The sequence below is a fragment of the Hordeum vulgare genome, chromosome 5H (genome assembly GCF_904849725.1).
Source record: "Hordeum vulgare subsp. vulgare chromosome 5H, MorexV3_pseudomolecules_assembly, whole genome shotgun sequence".
NCBI classification, from domain to species: domain Eukaryota; kingdom Viridiplantae; phylum Streptophyta; class Magnoliopsida; order Poales; family Poaceae; genus Hordeum; species Hordeum vulgare.
In genome coordinates, this window is record NC_058522.1 from 461945519 (window position 1) to 461965142 (window position 19624).

A 19624-nucleotide genomic window follows, 5' to 3' on the forward strand; every position below is an offset into this window, starting at 1 on the left:
CAGGAGGGATCAGCGGCGATGGCGAGCTCGTCTAGGAATGCTGCGAGAGAGAAAGAGGGGATGGAGAAGATGATGGAGAAGATGAACCTGACGGATCGGGAGAGTGCAAAGCTGGTAGTTGATGATGAGGATGAGATGCAAGGGGAATCGATCTTGGGTGTGGTCGAAAAGGTCTTGAACAGGAGGGTTCTGCATGTCAACACCATTGAGGAGGCGCTGCGTCCGGCATGGGGCAATGTGCGAGGTCTCTGTTTTAGTCCGGTGGGGGACAACATGTTCGTGGCAAGCTTCGAAGGCAAGATGGAGAGAGATAGAATCTTTGAAGGGGGTCGTGGATGGTTGGGAAACATGTCGTGGTACTGGAAATCCTCGATGCTAGGGCACGGCCCTCTGATCTAGAGTTCGAGATGATGCAAATCTGGGCTAGGCTAATCAATCTACCCTTTAACCTGAGATGTCCTCCATGGCCGGAAAGAATTGCAAAGTTAGTTGGGAAGGTGATCAAGGTGGATGTTGATGCGAAGGGTTTTGCTTTCGAGGAAGCGCTGAGAGCGAGGGTGTGGATAAATGTCAATGAGCCACTAATGAGATGGGTTCGGCTGGAATCGGCAAAGACGAAAGAAGTGGTATTTTATGATATCCAGTATGAAGCTTTGCCCTATTTCTGTTTCTCGTGTGGTTGTCTTGGGCATGCGGATCTTTACTGTCCGACACTGGCAGAGAGGGATGCCCATGGCCGACTCCCATATGAAGAAAAATTGAGAATGCCAGTCCGCAAGAGGAGCTGGGGAAATATACCCATGAAGGGTGGCAAGAACCCGACAGCTGGTCGGCAGGAAGAAAAGGGGGGAGAAGAAGATGAAGTTGAGAAAGGAGAAGAAGTGACCTCTCCAGACAAGGCTACTGATGACCGAGTGCAAGCAGCGGTATACCAGTTTAATGCCAGAGGTGGTGGACTAGGAAGAGGTGCCCCGTATCAAAGGGGACGTAACCATTCTAATGGGAAGAACCAAGTCTACAGAAGGGTGAATATGGATGCCCATCAAGGAGATGTGGTGGAGAGGAGACAGACTCAACTCATGCTGGTTGATCAGGAAACGCTGAACAAGAAACGAGCTAATGAAGAAGAGCTGTCGAGCGAGTCGTGGACAGATAGTAGGGATTCAAAGAAGAAGAAAGCAGAGGGGGAAGCTGACACGATGATATTGGCGGAGGCTGCTGATCAGCCCTGCCAGGACCAATGAATTGCTTTGCTTGGAACTGTCGCGGGCTTGGGAACCCGGAGACAGTTCGTGAACTCCACCATCTGGTGAGAGTGGAAGCGCCCGCCTTGGTGTTTGTTGCTGAAACAAAGATCGAGGGGTCAAAAGTTGCAGACTTAACGAGGATATTGGGTTTTGCTGAATGTTTGCCCGTAAGCAGTGTAGGCTTAAGTGGCGGTTTGGCCTTATTTTGGTCACAAGAGGTGGAAGTAAAACTGAACAATTGTTCTGATCAACATATTGACGTGGAAGTACAGAATGTTGGATGGGATCGAAAGACGTGGAGGTTTACTGGTTTTTATGCCAAATCTCGTCGTAGTGAGAGAGCCCAGAGCTGGGATCTTCTCAGGAGTTTAAAAGTTCAAAGCTCTTTACCATGGCTGTGTGGGGGAGACTTTAATGAGATAGTCAACAATTCAGAGTACTTTGGTACACATGACAGAACGGAGTGTCATATGGCATGGTTTCGAGAGGCAATAGATGATTTTGATCTCCATGATCTTGGGTTTAAGGGGACCCCGTTCACGTGGGACAATCGGAGAGAGGGAGCAGCAAATGTGAAAGTGAGGCTGGATAGGTTTCTAGCCAATCCAGAGTTTTTGTCTTTGTATGAGGCAACGAGAGTGTGCCATATACCTTCACCAAGGTCTGATCACTGTATCGTATCGGCTAAAATAAATCATGTGAACGCTGAGGATAGGAGGGGGAGGCGCCGGTTTATCTATGAAGATGCTTGGCATAGGGAAGAATCGTATACATCCGCGGTGGAGAATGGCTGGGAGCAGGGGGGAGGACACCTCTCCCTTTGGGGTCTCCAAACTAGATTAAAACATATGCAAAGCCATCTAACCGACTGGAAAGAAAAGAAGTTTGGTGATGTGAGAAGAAAATTAAAGAAAGTGAGGAAAGAGTTTGAAAAGGAAAAAAGCAGCTCCCTATACCGAGGATCCTCAGATCAGGAGAAGGAGTTGGCAAAGCAGCTGAATGAGCTTTTGTTGAGGGAGGAGATCATGGCACGCCAAAGATCCATGGTGAACTGGTTGAGGGAGGGCGATCGTAATACTGGGTTTTTTCATGCACAATCAAAAGCTCGACGGATGCGCAATAGCATCACAGCCTTGGTGGATGCGCAAGGCCACCTGTGTGACAGTAAGGAGGCAATACACGAGGAAATACAACAGTTTTACACTAACCTATACGCTGCACAGGAAGTTCTCGTACCGGAGGAGGTGTTGCATCATGTACCGGCAAAGGTGACAGTGCAAATGAATGAGAGACTCACCAGGTAATTTCAGGCCGATGAGATTCGGAATGCTTTGTTTGGTATGGCTCCGTCGAAAGCACCTGGGGAAGATGGGTTTAACGCTGGCTTCTACCAGAGGCATTGGGGATTGGTAGGTGATGATGTGACAAAGGCAGTGCTCAATTTCTTAAATGGGGGCCAAATGCCAGAGGAGGTAAATAGGACAGTGATAGTCCTCATCCCAAAGGTTAAAAATCCACAAAACATAACTCAATACAGACCTATATCCTTGTGTAATGTTATTTATAAACTTTGCTCTAAGGTTTTGGCTAATCGTCTTCGTGAGATTCTTGATGAGATCGTCTCCGAAGAACAAAGTGCCTTTGTACCAGGGAGGCTCATCACAGATAATATCCTTACAGCTTATGAGTGTATCCATGCGATGAAGAGGAAGAAAGGGAAGCAGGGGTGGTGTGCCGTTAAAATTGACATGATCAAAGCATATGATCGGGTAGAGTGGGACTATCTGCAAGGGATCATGAGTCAATTGGGTTTCTGTGAGAGATGGATATCTATCATAACGAAATGTGTCAAGATAGTATCTTTCCAGGTGAAGGTGAATGGAGAGCTACTACAAAGTTTTATTCCAACGCGGGCGTTGAGACAAGGAGACCCAATCTCTCCTTATTTGTTCCTCCTATGTGGAGAAGGCATGTCATGCATGTTAAAGAATTATGATGGCGGTTGGATTGATCGAGGGATCCGGGCAGGCCAGAGATCTCCTTGGTGTCACATTTGCTCTTTGGAGATGACTGTTTGGTTTTTATGAAAGCGGACAGTAGGAGTGCAACTCGGCTGAATGAAATCTTAAGTGCATACTGCACTGGGTCAGGCCAAAGTGCCAATAAGTATAAGAGCTCAGTGTTCTTTAGTCCAAAGTGTGGGGCTTCAACAAAGCGTGGAGTGCGGAATGTTCTACAGATACAGAGAGAAGCACTGACAGAGAAATATCTTGGTCTGCCGACTGCTGCAGGGAAGATTACAGAGCAGAATTTCGAACACATTGTGGAATCAGCAAGATCAAATGTTCAGGGGTGGAGTTTTAGGAAAGCATCATGTGCAGGGAGAGAAGTGCATATCAAATCTGTAGTCCAAGCTCTGCCAGCTTTTTCTATGAGTTGTTTTAAACTAACAAAAGGTTTGTGCCGAAAGTTGACGACAGTTATGTCCAAATACTGGTGGGGTGGTTCGCTAGATAAGAAAGGGATGCACTGGCAAGCATGGTCCAGCATGGCGACCCCAAAAGCGCAGGGAGGAATTGGATTCCGTGATCTCGAGCTGTTCAATGATGCCTTGTTGGCAAAGCAAGCATGGAGACTGATGTGCTTCCCAGAATCTTTATGTTCACGGGTGTTGAGAGGGAGATATTTTGCGGACGGTGACTTCTTACAGGGCGGATGCCCTGCCAATTCCTCGCGTACTTGGCGGGCAATCATACAGGGGAGGGAGGTTCTGAAGAAGGGGCTGATCCGCAGGGTGGGAGATGGCCGCACTACTGAGATTTGGCATGATCACTGGATAGCGGGATCACCTTCGATGAAGCCAGTCTGCAGGTTATCTGATGAGCCTGTGCAACTTGTGTCGGATCTGCTACAGGAAGACAGCGGGGAATGGAAACGAGAGTTGCTCCAAAGGTTGTTCCTACGATCGGATGTGGAGGCAATCATGAATATGCCTAGACCAAGGATTGTCGCTGATGATTTCTGGGCATGGGCATGGGATCGCTCGGGTATTTTCTCGGTCAAGACAGCTTACAGAGAGCTGAAACGTCGACAGACTGAGATGCAAGGGGGTCCAAGCAGCTCGGCTGGTGATGAGGAAATATGGAAAAGCTTGTGGAAGCTCAAGGTTCAATCAAAAATTCGGGTGTTCTGGTGGAGGGTGATCAAGGGCTTTCTGCCGGCAAGGGCTGAGCTCGTCAGGAGACATGTAGGAGAAGTTGCTACATGTGCATTGTGTGGCAATGAGGATGAAATGTTGTTCCATACATTGGTTACTTGCAACCAGGCGACACAATTCTGGACGGAAACACTTAGGTTCTTTGGGGTCAAACTCCCAAGGTTATACCAAGCGACATGGACCTGGGACCTACTGGATCCAAGGTTTATCGCCAAGGAGGACGCAGCGGTGATCATCTCAGTTATGTGGGCTATATGGGGTAACCGCAACAAATACACACCTGGTGAGACAATGTTTCAACCCCTTAGATCGATGGAGATCGTCCAGGAGCACATCAGATCACTCTACATCCCAGCCAAACAGTATGCTAGTCCAAAGGTGATGGAGCTTTGGATGAGACCGGAGGTGGGGGTGATCAAGATTAACTCTGATGCGGCAATTGATGCAATGGGTGGACGAGCAGGCACCGGTGTGGTTGCAAGGGGTCATGAAGGCAGATTCATTGTCTCAAAGTTCAGTCCATATGTTGGTATTACTGACCCCTATGTTAGTGAAGCTTTGGGATGCAGAGATGCTATGATTCTAGCCAAGGAGAGACGCTGGCCATTCATTCAAATCTCAACAGACTGCAAGTCAGTAGTAGAAGACTGGAATGGAGGTAGGGACCGTTCTAGTTGGGGTCTCATTTTTAGTGAGATGTCCTCATATCTCTCGTGTTTTCAGGGTGTCGAATTAAAGTTTAGTGGAAGAGAAGCTAATGTAGTAGCTCATATGTTGGCAACAAGAGGGCTCTCCAGTGAGATGCATAGTGTAACTATGGATGTTATCCTGACTTTCTGAGTGCGGCTGTACACTCAGATTATGTACGGTCTTTGATTAAATAAATTGCCTGAGGGCCGTATCCAAAAAAAGCCACGAGTTGGCTATACTATTAACCATGCTCTCAACCCCACCCATCACCCTCGACAGTCGATCCTCACGGAAAAAAAAAAACACCCTCAACCGGGGCATACGGCCGCCCTCATAGGTTTGGCTCTCCTCCAGCCGCCGCCGCCCGAGGGATCTCCTGCCACCGTAGTCCCTTCTCTCCACCGGCCGGTGGATCGGCTCCACCCTCCCTCCCAAATCCGCCGCCCCCGATCTTCCTCCTCCTCCGCGCCCTACGTCGCCCCCGACGCCTGAGGTCACCGACGCCGTCCTCCTCCTCGCGTACGCCGCCGCCGCCCCCTACCTCCCTCCCCAAACGCCGCCTGCCGCCCTGCTCCACTTCCAACACCGCAGGCCCGCCCCCGCTTCGCCTCCGAATCCAAGGTAGCGTCATCACCATCTTTTCTTAGTTATGTGTCGTTGATCTAGCGGGTTTCCCTCGAGTGAAGTTTAGTAGTTTCCGGGGTGACCTCTAATTCTTAAGGAGCTGCATAATACTAGTATCAAATACAGTATATATACTTGGTATAGAACTTCGAAAGGCAGCTCAAATTTTCATCTGAAGCTTGTTCTTGATAGAAATGTTGTTTCTGAACTTTGCTCAAGCCACTGGAATATACCACATTTTGGCAGTGCCTTTTCTTTCTTGATGAAAATATGTGTTACTCCATCTGTAAACTACTTTAGTGATCTAAACATTATACTTATTACTTTACAGAGGGAGTACATGGCAGTTATGTACTACTTCCTCGGTATCAAAATATAAGATGTTTCTTGACACTATGATACGGAGGGACTATATATATGGAGTATATAGCAAGTGTTATTCTGCTTTGTCTAGCAATTGTCTTGTGATGAAGTGGTTCGGGTTAGTTGCATGCTTTTCTCTGTTTCTTTGTTTGGCTGAGGCCTCTTTCTTACTTGTCCAGTCTAGGTACAGCAGTCCAGCTTCTGCAAATGCTTGAAGGCAGCAGCATTTCCAACCAGAAGACCTTGTATGAAGTTCTATCTGTGCCTGAAGATGCTACATATGACGAAATACGCGCAGCATACAAGTGTGCTGCTTTAAACACGCATCCTGACAAAGCACAGGTGACTCTCGAGTCATTTGTGTCTACAGGTGAGCAACATGGTTTTTTCGGTGTGCAGAAGGCATGGGAAACCCTACGCTACCCCAAATGTCGAGCAGAGTATGATAAACAGCTGCAATCATCCAGACAGAGTGTTGATATTATCGCAACCGATATCGAAGTCGAGGATATGATTGTTGAAAGTTCTGACGATGGCATGGAACTACTGTACGCCTGTAGATGCGGCGATTATTTTTGTATCACAGCTTGCGAACTTGGTAAAATGGGGATTTCGGTGGGCGAAGATGGGGAAATAGAAGCGCAGGCACCTGATTCTTTATCGACGTCTGTTGTTCTGGGCTGCGGCTCGTGTTCTCTTAAGGCACGACTGGTTATAAATAGGACTTGATTCATCGTGCCTCTGCTAGCTTATTCATTTTTTCTTGTGTACCTGAGCCCTGATGGTTGTGATGTGATGAATGATGTTTCTGACCATTGTGCTCAGCTAACCACCTTTGTTAATTCAAGTCGCTGTGAATTAAAGGTGCTTGTTTGGGTTGTTATCTGTACGTCTCTTTCTGTTAATGTTGCTCATTGGCTATGACTTGATGCTTCCTCACCTGTCGCTGGTCCTGATGTTCAACTGTACGACAGCTGAGGTGAATGCTTACTGCTCATTTCTTTGACTTCGATGATTTCTCCTATCAATTCCCCTGACGAAACAACAAGATAAGTCCTAATTTGTCGACATCTTTTGCTGTAAATTAACACTGTATTTGGCGTCATCCACGCTGATCACTGCCCGGTCATGAAATTATGACCCAGACGGGTCTCTCAAACTGGCATCAAACGTCTGAATCGAGCGGCCTCCCCATTTTCATCCTAAATATGAGGCTCAAACTGGCATCAAACATCTGAATCGAGCGGCCTCCCCCATTTTCATCCTAAATATGAGGCCGATGTGATGTGAGGAGTCCGGGTATGTCCGCACGTCGGTCTAACGGCTTGGCCTCATGCGGACTTGTCGGGAAATTCGATAGCCCGGTCACTCCCAGGTCATGAAATTACAATCCAGAATGACCTCTCAAACTGGCCTCAAACGTCCGGACCTATCGACACTCCTCATTTCAGCCTAAATATGAGACGGATATGGGGGAGCCTTGGCACCCCCGCCACGTTGGTCTGACGGCTTGGCCCCACGCGGACTTGCCGAGAAACCCGACGGTCTAACGAGCGCCTCGACTGTCGGTGCGGTGTGAACGTCGCGTGGCGCCGCTCTGGCTCGACACTCCCCATTTTCAGCCTAAATATGAGACGGATATGGGGGACCCTCGGCACACCCGCCACGTCGGTCGGACGGCTTGGCCCCACGCGGACTTGCCGAGAAACCCGACGGTCTAACGAGCGTCTCGACCGTCGGTGTGGTGTGAACGTCGTGCGGCGCCGCTGTGGCTCCTCGCCTGAGGTCGAGCCGACTATTTTAGATGGCCAGCACCCCCCCTAGCTCTAGCTTATCTGCCTCCTCTTTCTCTACGCTGCAACCCGAGCCTGTCCGCCTCCTCTAGCACTTCCCTCTCCGTCAGGATGGCTTGGTGGCTTGTCACCACCTACGCGTAGCTCACTTCAGAGTGGCGCCTGCAAATCGAGGCGGTGATCAAGGCTCGCCACGCCGTCGGCATCGCTGCGAGTCTCCCTCCGGACTCCCGGAGACGGAGGAGGACGAGCAGCAGCAGTAGGAAGCCATGGAGGACTGCCCGGAGGAGGAGGCTCCCGGTTTGAGCATGACGGAGGTGGAGGCGGAGTTCGCCGTCGCCCAATCAAAGGAGATGGCGGAGCGACAGACCATCTTGGATTCCATCCGGGATGAGGCCGAGGTGGAGGCCAACCGCCGGCTCATTCGGTAGAGGCATGCGGAGGCCGTGCCCTCTTCGACGCGCTCAAGGCAGAGATTAAGGCGGGGGAGGCCGCAGCGAAGCAGCCGGAGGCGCCGTAGGGGCGAAGCTGCGGAAGGCGGCCATTTATCCGCCGGAGGGCATGGAGATCGTCGACATCTCCGACGAGGAGTAGATTTGTTCTATGTAGTACGTACGGTTCATATCTTGCATGTTTTTGTATGGATTTGAGGATCCTAATCGGAGATGTCCGGATGTAGAATGCATTATTTGAGGCTTGATCGGTTAGTGTCCGTGGAGGGGCCGAATTTGCTAGGTCCGGTTGTAGATGCTCTCAGGTTTGTTATATGTAAAACCTAATCCGCCGATGTCCGACTGATCGTTTTCCTCCTAGGTCAAGCGACCAGGAAACCTAGCCACCGATAGCCTGTCACCAGGAGTATCGGTCCTTTCGCTGCCTCTCCTACGCCGGCAACCTCTTGCTCTTCGGTGGTGAATGATAGAGGCAAAGTTGTCCCCGTCTTTCGATGAGATGGTGGTTATCGTTTTGGTGGAGTAGACTTTAACGATCTGACTACAAACGTGTGAGGATGTCGCGCCTTAGCAATCGCTAAACCAATTCCGAGAGGTTGTTGACCACGTCGGAGCACGATCAACCTAACCACGAGGGTCTGTTTCCTGCATGCAAATGAAGAACAAGCAAGAAACTAAATTTTCAATCTGGATATTGCGAATATAAAAGGAAAGCTTTATTGATTAATGTGGGGTTCTCTGACGCCTTTGTCTGGTCGTGGAATACAAATGAAGAACGCGAAGTTACAGCTATGGCGAACTTGTAATCTAAACAAAAGCCAAGTCTAAACGGTGCCCTAAGGGTTGTATATATGAGGGAATAGAGAGGGATTTTCGTGACCCTTGGAGGAGGGGTCCGAAAACGATCCTAAACTCTGTTTCCCCACACATACGGACTCTAAAAACAACCTATAATATGGTATTTCGAAATTACATGGGCCTGACCAAAAAATAAGGTGGCGGAACACCTATAATAGCCTATGGACGAAATTTATAAAGTGACATCTTGAATATTTCGTCCAAGCCTTCATGCTCTCCTTATGGTGACTTCAAAGTGCGAAATCACAACTCCATTGTTCTTTCCCGCGTGTGCACCTTCTTCTCCATGCTTGATCCTTCTTCAACGGATATCCTTCTTGTCCATGCTAGGTCCTTCATTCATAAGTACAACAAAAGTATCTAATTTAGGCAGCATCATATGTTCATGAACATTAGAAGGATTTCCAAGAAACGGAAGTACCTGTTATTCGATTGGCATGTGCGAGCTCTAGTAACCGGTCCAGTATGTGTAGCAGCTGAGGCTGTTGGTGTAACAATGGTGTTGATGTCCTCATCAGTGAAGGGGGTCACCGCATCCCGCAGGTGTGGATTCGTTTTGTCTTTAGGCTTTAGGGCCATGGCAACTTAGGTTTTTGGTTCTTTCGGCGTCTTGGCTTGGGTGCGACGACGGCGTCACTGAATAAGGAAGCTCCAGATTCATCCCCGATGAGGCGATTGTCTCTCTCGTCGGTGATGAATTTGGAAACTCGTCTGTTGAAACAGGGATGCCGTGACGGCATTGGCATCCTTGTGATGGATTTCTGTCCTTGGGCTCCGTCATTGCGATGACATTTGCTCCAGCACTGACACGGATCTTGAGAGGTAGCCCATGAGCGGATGGAGATCATGGTTTGCGTTGATGGCATCTCAAAGATGGTGAATTGTGTGCTAGGTTCGTTGTTCATGGATTGCAGGTATGGTTTTCTTCTCCGGCGTCTTAGTCATGTGGGGTGTTAAATCTGAAGTTCGATGGCGTGTCGAGGATATTGTCCTGGTCTGATTCGTTCAATAGTAATGGTTTTATCTTTAACGAGCCATCTTGAAGACCCACAAAGCTACATATAAGCGATGAAGCCGCGTCGAGTTCGGGTGTAGAGGTGACCCGTCATTTTCTCCTTTGATGGCTACTATGATGGCATCAAGAGCCAGGTGTCGGGTGTTGATGTCAAGTTGATGGCATCAAGAGCCAGGTGTCGGGTGGCTACTATATTTTTTGTGGGGAAGCATATGTTATTTGTTGCGTGCAAAACCTAATCCGCCGTTAACGGCAAGTCACCTGTACATGACAATGTTCGTGTACGTGGTCACACTTGTATGTACGTTGTATTTCGTCGGATATGCCCATCTCTTCACACCGATGGTTACCGCCGCACCTGCATTTGCCTGGACGTTGGTCTTTGATTCGCACCATGGCCCTGTCCTGAAAGCTACATCAAATTAAACCACCACCAGCAATGTTGCCTTGCATCGTTTGTGGCTTCGGTGCTCTCGGCCATGCAGTCAACACGATCTTCGCGTATCTGAACCTCGTGCGGATTAAACAACGAGCTTGTACTGGTCGTGGTTTGTGCCGCTTACGCTTTGACGGTGAAACTTCCGCCCGTCTTGGATCGAAGAAGACGGGCACGCTAGGGGGTTCTTGACACGTTTTTCCCCCTTCAGTAACACGACAGGATTGGAAGCGGAGCTCGGCGCCGCCAATTCCAGTACGCTGTCCAGCTCGAGCTATGCGGCTGTTACGTAGCCTTGAACCCAAAAGAGTACGCATAAACTCCATGCACTATGCACTAGTACGATAAAAAAATGCTAGACCTACTAAATCTTACTTACGTTTACTAAACCTTCCAACTAATTTAAACATGCCCCCTGATTTTCAGGGGTGGGTGGGCCTCGTCCTTCTCTTAATCCAATCAATAATTGTCAAATCAGACTATCCCGTAAACGTACGTAAACATTTACGTAGATGTAGCATTGCTCCTAATACGATACCCATTCGCAATGCAATAATCCTACACCTACGTAATCTTACTTAAGCTTCATAATGCAATGCGCTGCGTGGCGCACGAGTGCCATCCCGGCCTCCCCGCCGCTAATAACCGCTGCAAGTCCCTCTCCTGCCTCGTTAGAGAGGCCTACGCGCACTGCCATGTCCCCTGCCTCGGCATCCCCGGCGCCGGGTGTGGCTCCGGCGACGGCAACGACAACGAGGAGGAGCTCGACACGAAACAGGTAGCGGCAGAGCGTGCTCTGCTCTTGACCAATTCATGTGAGCATGACACATCCGTGTAACTATTGCATTCAGGTGATACTGAACGAGATGAGGAACCGGGAGACGAGGAAGAGGTCGTCGAGGTGCAGCGTGGACTCGGGCGCCCTCGTCTGGTCCTTCACTCCGCTCCACCCACCAAGCTCTATCGAGAAGTGCGTGGCGGTGGAGGTAGAAGAGTATGCGGCGGCGAGCGACGGTGACGGTGACAACGAGAGCGAGGCGTTCTTCTCGGTGAAGAGCTTCTTCACAAGCAGCACCAGCCGGGCGGCGACCGTTGCTTCCTCGACGGACATGGGCCGGCGGGCCAAGTGGGATGGTTTACAGGACTGCAAGGGGTGGCCCTTCGGACTCTGCCGTCGCCCCGTCGTGCCGCAGCTGCCCAGCACTCCGGCCGACTCGTGGAAATGGCGCAACCGGAGCAGCCCGGCTCCGGCTTATACAGTTTAAACATCACTACTGGTTAAGTGAACAGGCGCACCATTACAGAAACAAGAACTTCCATTGCCAAGAATGAAACCCTCAAACTGTCGGTATACAGACTACAAATGAAATTAGAAACAAATAAAAAGGGCGTGAAAGGAGCTCGAAAAGCCTTCAGATCAGCCGCCGCCCGGCTTCGGCGCCGGCGTCGTCGCGGCGGCCGAAGAGGAGGGCGGCGAAGCTGGCGGCGGCGCAGACGGCGGCGACGGCGTTGCCCTCGCAGAGCAGCACGCGGAGCGCGAGGCGCGCGATGTCGGCCGTGGCGCGCCTCGCCTCGGCGACCAGCGACCGCCTGGGCTTGCCGGCGAAGGCCAGCAGCACGAGCACGGTGATCCAGGTGACGAGCATGGCGGGCGCGGCGACGGCCAGGGCGGCGCCCATGGACAGCAGCCCGAAGACGGCGCCGTACATGACGGAGGCGTAGAGCGCGGCGGGCCACGCGGCCGGGCGCGCGGCCGCGCCCGCGCCCGCGGACGCGGCGTAGTACCAGGCGCGCACGGACGCCAGCAGGCTCCAGGAGGAGGAGAGCAGCGCGGCGTAGACGGCGAGGAAGAGGAACGCCCAGGTGCGGCGCTTGCTCATGGCGCGGAGCAGGAGGGAGGTCCAGGGGGGCCACGACGGCGGGCCCGGCTCGGCGGCGTCCTGATCCGCCATGGACGGGGCGCGGATCCTCGGTTCAAAGGTGGTAATTTTGGGGGCGGGTGGGCGGCGGTGCTCTGCTCTGGTTTACCTTGGTGGCTTTGCTGCTGGGTGAAGGCACGGCAGGGATGCCCGAATCGACTCTTGCTTTCCCAAAGGGGCTCATCCCCTTTGTCCTTATTTATTTTTTTCTTTGTTATTAGATAGAGTAGATTAGAGAGTGGAAAGTGCTGGGACTTGGGCTGATTCATGAGGCCAGCTCGACGTGCATCGGGCCGCGTCGGGCTAGGGCCAGCTGGTCCGGCACGGAACCCTCACGCCGGCGACAACGTGCACGGCAGACGGCACGCAGCAAGGCCGGTAAGGGCATCTCCAACGCCCACCCTCGAAACGGACAAAACTATTTATCCACGGACACGGAAGCGGAGCTCACAATCTAATCCTGTCTCCTAAACATTTGACTCTCTGTTTTAGTATGTAACATTTAAAGTAACTATAGAAAATGCCATAATCTATCTATAAATAACATGCAAATATCAATAGTACAACAATAGTTTACATATACAATAAAATGACGTGGCTAGGCAGCAACTGAGTGCTGGATAGGGATTCGTGACAACCGATCATTTCATGTAAGTATTGATCCCCTGTAGAAAAAAGAAAGGAGGCCGGGCCGCGCTCGCGATCAACCCCATGCGCTTCACGCCCGCGACTGGGAGGCTGAGTTGGTCCCTTCCCACAAATCATCTGCTCCCCTGCCCCCATCCCGTGACTCTATCTGTCCCTCCTCATCTCTCCACCTACCCCTTTCCTCACATCTTCTTCTCCCCCAAATTACGTGCAAGGACTAAATCGTCATGGATCTCAACCATTAGAGCTTCGAAATCTGCTTTCAAAAACCACAGTAACACACAAAAAAGATATATTGTCGCCTACAAGAGGAAGGAGGTGCAAATTTTTACTCTTATCCCCATTCTTGTTCATTGTGCTTCTCCCACCTTTCCATCTGTTAAACCTGAATCTCCAGGACTGCCACATGGATTATTATTGATACATTTTCTGAAAGAAAAAAGTTGATAATTAAGCAACTGTATTAAAGTAGTGCGGCTAGTGAGCAACCGTATTGTTACACGCAGATGCTGTCAATTGTGGAAGTTCTATAGCAATTGTTGTGAGACTTGTATGCAACTGTAGTGCAATGGTTAGGCAAAAGTAGTGCGGATGGAAGTTGTGTTGTAAGAAAATAGACCTCGTACATGGACAGAAAACAGTAAAAAAATACCTAGCAAATTGGATTGCTTTGTTCAAGAAAACGTAGTTCGGATGGTAAGCAACTATTGGTTAATAATTTATGCTATAAACTCTAAAAGTTTATAGCAACTGTTGATAAACTTGCAAGCAACCGACTATGTGACATCGAGCAACTTTTATAGATCAATTTCCTGATTTGTGTGACAACAAGCAAATTTCTAGAGGTGAATGATTACACACATAGTCATGGAACCTTTATAATGACATGAACCAACTCCGAACTTTAAAAAAATGAGCAACTTGGGGGTAATTTTTTAAAAACAACATATGTACCTATCAGGCAACCGTGTAACTTTAGGCAAAATCCCGTATGTGCTAACAACTGGTCAAAAATCTTGGGGGGAGTTCCTTGTTTATAGTAATCCTAAAGATAGTTCTCTAGTATCTTTTTAGGCAACTGCATGTGTGGTAGTAAAAATGCTGACAAAACAAACTATAATTGCGCATGCATTAAAAAATGGTTGCAACTATAGATAACAAATAAAGAAAAGACTGGTGTGAAAAGGACTGCTAAAACATTACCTTGAGTTTGTGGTGCATTTTTGCCAAATTAATCCTAGACAGTTCCTTGGTATAGTTCGCCACTAGCATACCCTGTAAAAAATGAAAGAAGGGTGGAAAATTCATGGAAAATGATTCAGGATAATTGTGGTGATGACAAGTATATACAAGCAAAAACGGCTGAAATTTCTGACATCGTTTTTCATAGATGAGTCCATCCTTCCGACCTCTTGAAAAACATATGAAAAATGCAAATAAACAACATGATGGATAGTAGAGTACATGATAGATTTGTCCATGGAGCAACCTTTCATTTAAACTTGAACAAAGCATTCAAAAGGCACAAAAATGTCTTTTAGCACTAAAACCTATTACTCAAAAAGCAAAAAACATGTCTTTCAACATTCCAATCATGTGGAATAAAACCAAACATCTCGAGTCATCCCTCCTTGTCATCGCTTGAATTTGTAAGGCAGAAGAAGCTCCATGAGACATTTTGTTTGCTCCTATGCCTTGCCCCTCCCCCCTATAAAACATCATGTATGTGAATATGGTGAAAACATATTATGCCTTTCTGAAATCAACAAAAATGTAAGGACAAAATTTGCGGTTTGTTTTGTTGCGTAATATTACTGCATTGTTGCTACATAATCATTCAACAGTTGCTATATACTGCATTTTTTTTTGCCAAACTCCAAGTTGAAACTCATACTCAGGTGTTTATATGTCTTTTAACCAACAGATGCAGGGATAGATGGTTGATCTCAATTAATTATCGGATGACCTTATTGATGAGTTGCAACCTAGTGTTCAAGTCGAAAATGGTGAACCCATGTTCTACACACAACCTACCCCCCGCTAGTTCGAGGCAATGAACATTGAGTTTGTCGCTCAATCTACCAACCTTGCTGCCACACGGAATCTTGCTGCCCGTGAAGTTGAAGCAGTCTAGATAGAAGAGCACACACTTGACGATACAAATACTATTACTGGAATAGGAGGTACTATATATTGGCAATGAGGGTGCGGCACAAGGTGTTGTTAATGATGATGAAGCATGGTCTTAGCCAAAAGAGCCTTCATTGGGTCTCAGATTTGACACTTAGCAAGGCGCAAGAGAGCACTAGAATGTTTATTCTTTGCATATGGGATTTTCAATCAAGATGCACACGTCAAGAAGGTCTCATATTACTTGAGAGATTGAGAAGTACCAATTTGTGTGCAACAAGTTTAGGAACCCAAAAAATGATGACCAAATTGCAAAGACTACACCTATAGTTCATTCAGTTGGAGATACTTCTGAAGGTGCAGATGATGATGATGTCGTTATTTTTGCCAACGATGCTATTGAACAAAAGAAGAAAAGTAAGAAACGAAAAAGAGAGACAATAATTCAGAAGCAGGTGCAAAGCCAAGATGATAGTTAAATTGATTGATGGGCGATGGAAGGTGACATATTTCATTGTTGAGCATAACCATCCATTGATTGGCAAGACGTCTTTGTGTAAATACTTGCGGTCACACCAAGGCATATCCCAGGAAGAGAGGTTGTTCATGATGAACCTTCATAATTGCAACTTGACTGCAGGTATGTGATGATGTAAACAGGAAAAGTTTCTTTTTGTTGCCCTAGTCATCCCTCAAGCAACATAATGCCTAGGCATTGTCTTGCTTGAATCTAATGTGTGTAATTGAGCATGGAAAAAAATCATATCTAGTATTGTTTGCTTGCTAAGCTCCTCAAACCTTGTTAACATGTTGAATTTCACAATATTTTGAAGACAAATATTTGTAGTGAAAAAGGAAGTTGATGTGTTTTTCGTATTCTGACCACCAATATGGTTAACAAATTTGCCTTGAGTTGCTTCCATGTGTTGTATGTAGTTGCTTGAGGTTACCATATATAGTTGCAGTTGCTTCCATGTATAGTTGAACTTGGTTTACCTACTATCATTCACTAACAAGTACTACACTGTGTATTCTAATCAAATATAGCAGAACAATTGCCTTAAAAGAAATGGGTGCTAGTTGCTTCCATGTACTGTGTACTTGCCTGAGGTTGTGTGTGGAGTTGCTTTATTCAGTTTTCACTTCCTAGTAACATTCTAATTTTTATCTCTCGTGACGATGCATATCATGTCATAGTACTACGAAAAAGAGCTGATTGTTCCTTATACTACTAAGAACATTACAAACCTCAAGTCGAGCTTGAACAGAAATGCAACAAAGGAGGGTGATTTGATTGAGACATTTGCCTACTTCAAAGATGTAGAAAACAGATCCTGACTTCTTTTATAAGATAAAACATGATGCATAGGATAGGCTGGAGAACATTGTTTGGGTTGATGGCCATGCACGGAAGGCCTAAAACGAAGCTTACCATGATTGTCTATGCTTTGACACGACATACATGACTAACATGTATAACGTGCCATTTGCTCCATTTATTGGAATCAATCGTCATGGAAAGTCATTCATGTTGGGGTGTGGCTTTGTTAGGCAAGAGTTGGAAAATAGTTTTAATTGGCTATTTGGAACATTCCTTGAAGCAATGCAATCAATTCAACTTGGCGGCATATAATTACTAACAACATTATCACTGACCAAGATGGCGCGATGGCGCAATCAATTCAAAACATCTTCCCAACTACAGTGCATCGCCGATGTCGCTGGCATATAATTAAGAAAGCTCAAGTAAAACTTGGTGGCTTGTTAGGGAGAAACCCAGGAATGTCAGTTGATTTCAATGATTGCATTGACTTTAGCTTTACTCGTGAAGAGTTTGAGGAAAAGTGGGCAACTTTTGTACTGAAGTGGATGGTTGTTGCTCGCACCCACTCTAATAAGTTATATGAGTATAGGGTAATGTTTGTGCCATGTTACTTCAAACATAGGTTTTTTTCCTTTCTTGCAGTTAACGCAACGAAGTGAAGAATTTAATGATGTTCTTAAGCGTTATGTTAAGCCACACAAAAATGTAGCAAAATTCTAATGCAAGCATGAGGGAGAACGAATATGCGATATATGAATGATCAAGGGGATTTGCTTGCCTTGTTGCTCTGCGGGAAAGGGCTGGTCATCAGGGGCATAGTCGTACTGTCACGCCCAAGATGCGACCCTATCCTCAATTTGGCACGAAGGCCTCGTCAGGGATAGAAGCGCATCTCGTCGTGTCGCAAGAATGGATATCGTTACAAGTACATGTACTGAAAGGAAGAGATATACATAGAGAGTTGGCTTACACTCGCCACAAGCTACATCAGAGTCACATCAGTACATTACATAAATATCAAGAGTAAGAGCAGGGTCCGACTACGGACGAAAACAAACGAGAAAAATAAGAACGACGTCCATCCTTGCTATCCGAGGCTGCCGGCCTGGAACCCATCCTAGATCGATGAAGAAGAAGAAGAAGAAGCAACTCCAAATGAACAATCAACGCGCTCGCGTCAAGTAACCGTTACCTGTACCTGCAACTGGTGTTGTAGTAATCTGTGAGCCACAGGGGACTCAGCAATCTCATTTCCAAAGGTATCAAGACTAGCAAAGCTTAATGGGTGAGGCATGGTTAAGTGGTGAGGTTGCAGCAGCGGCTAAGCACATATTTGGTGGCTAAACTTACGAGTACAAGAAATAAGAGGGGGAAGATCTACGCATAACGGACGTTACTACTGATGATCAAATGAATGATCCTGAACACCTACCTACATCAGACATAACCCCACCGTGTCCTCGATCGGAGAAGGAACTCATGAAAGAGACAGTCACGGTTACGCACACAGTTGGCATATTTTAATTAAGTTAACTTCAAGTTATCTAGAACCAATGTTAAACAAAGCTTCCACATTGCCACATAACCGCGGGCACGGCTTTCCGAAAAGATTTAACCATGCAGGGGTGCTCCAACTAGTCCATCACAAATTACCACAAGCCGCATGGAAATCCTCAATCACGAAGCTCGCGCTCTCGTCGGATTCCGTAGTGGAAAAACTCAACTCTGAGATTACCCAAAGCATCACCGGAATCCCGATGCACAAGATATTCCGTCAAAGGTTAAACTAATCCAGCAAGGCCGCCCGACGTGTCGACGATCCCGATAGGAGTCGCGTACCTCGTTCTCAGGACACGACGGATGAGCGATGGTTACCACGCCAAACGCCGAGTTGCCCCGGGTAGCGTAAATAAGCTGCTCTGTTTTGGACCAACACTCATGAGGAGCACTGGCCCGGGGGTTGATTAAAATAGTCCGCGGGTCGGCGGGTCCCTATGCATTATTATTAGGTTATTAGGCAAATGTAGTATCAAAGTTGGGCCTTGCCAGACTAGTCTTAATCTAAAACGAATTATCAAGGGGGTCCCCATAACAACCCCGATCGTGTTAGGAGCGCTCATTTATGGAACATAACACCGGTAGCTGGTAACTAAGGGGGCAAAGGTGGAACAAAACACCAGGCTAGAAAGGCCGAGCCTTCCACCTTTTACCAAGTATATAGGTGCATTAAATTAAATAACATTAGTATGGTGATATGACAAGGAACCCATGTTTTCACATGGAAGCATCTGCACCTGCAACTAGCAACGCTAACACAGGGTTAAGCAAGCGGTAACATAGCCAATCAGTGGTTTGCTAGGTTGAACAAGTTGAAGGTTATCATGGCATTGTTGAGAGGTTGAATTTAACATGTGGTAGGCAATGAGATAGAAGCAAGAGAAGCGATAAAACTAGTATGGCAATGATAGTAATGGTATCTGGGGAAATGATCATCTTGCCTGAGATCCCGCTGAGAAGAAGAATGACTCCGTGAAGCAGACGAACCGACGTAGTCGAACAGTCCTCACATCCGACACGCTTGCGGAACTCTATCGAGACGGAGGGAAACGGAAACAAGCATTAACACACGATATTCACCACATGATGCAAGACACATATGATGCATGAACGGTCTAATGCAAGGCATGGCAATCACAACAATCAAACACTACACATTAAGTGAAGCTTAATATGCAACGAGTTGCATATTGACGGAACTCCACGTTTATTTATTTAGTTCTATCCCGATTAGATACACGGCAATATTAAATGTGGTTAAACATAGCAAGTGGTGAAGCGTAATTAAAGTACCTATCTAGGCATTTTAAATGAGGTCGGAAATGACGTATAGCATCTCCCAGACGACCTC

General features: G+C 47.5%; 3 protein-coding genes across 3 annotated transcripts; 2 read left to right on the forward strand and 1 right to left on the reverse strand.

Annotated features, from left to right (window-relative positions):
- The first annotated feature begins 5436 nt into the window (after positions 1-5436).
- On the forward strand, positions 5437-7024 carry LOC123398738 (DPH4 homolog). The gene is made up of 2 exons (XM_045093192.1): positions 5437-5775; positions 6321-7024. The coding sequence occupies exon 2, from the start codon at positions 6349-6351 to the stop codon at positions 6868-6870; it is 522 nt and encodes a 173-aa protein (XP_044949127.1). The 5' UTR covers positions 5437-5775; positions 6321-6348; the 3' UTR covers positions 6871-7024.
- Positions 7025-11121: 4097 nt separating this feature from the next.
- On the forward strand, positions 11122-11962 carry LOC123398736. Its single transcript, XM_045093190.1, has 2 exons — positions 11122-11473; positions 11547-11962. Exons 1-2 carry the CDS (start codon positions 11291-11293, stop codon positions 11958-11960), a joined length of 597 nt encoding a protein of 198 aa, XP_044949125.1. The 5' UTR covers positions 11122-11290; the 3' UTR covers positions 11961-11962.
- Positions 11963-11993: 31 nt separating this feature from the next.
- On the reverse strand, positions 11994-12647 carry LOC123398737. Its single transcript, XM_045093191.1, has one exon. The coding sequence runs from the start codon at positions 12645-12647 to the stop codon at positions 12108-12110; it is 540 nt and encodes a 179-aa protein (XP_044949126.1). The 3' UTR covers positions 11994-12107.
- Between the last annotated feature and the right edge of the window lie 6977 nt (positions 12648-19624).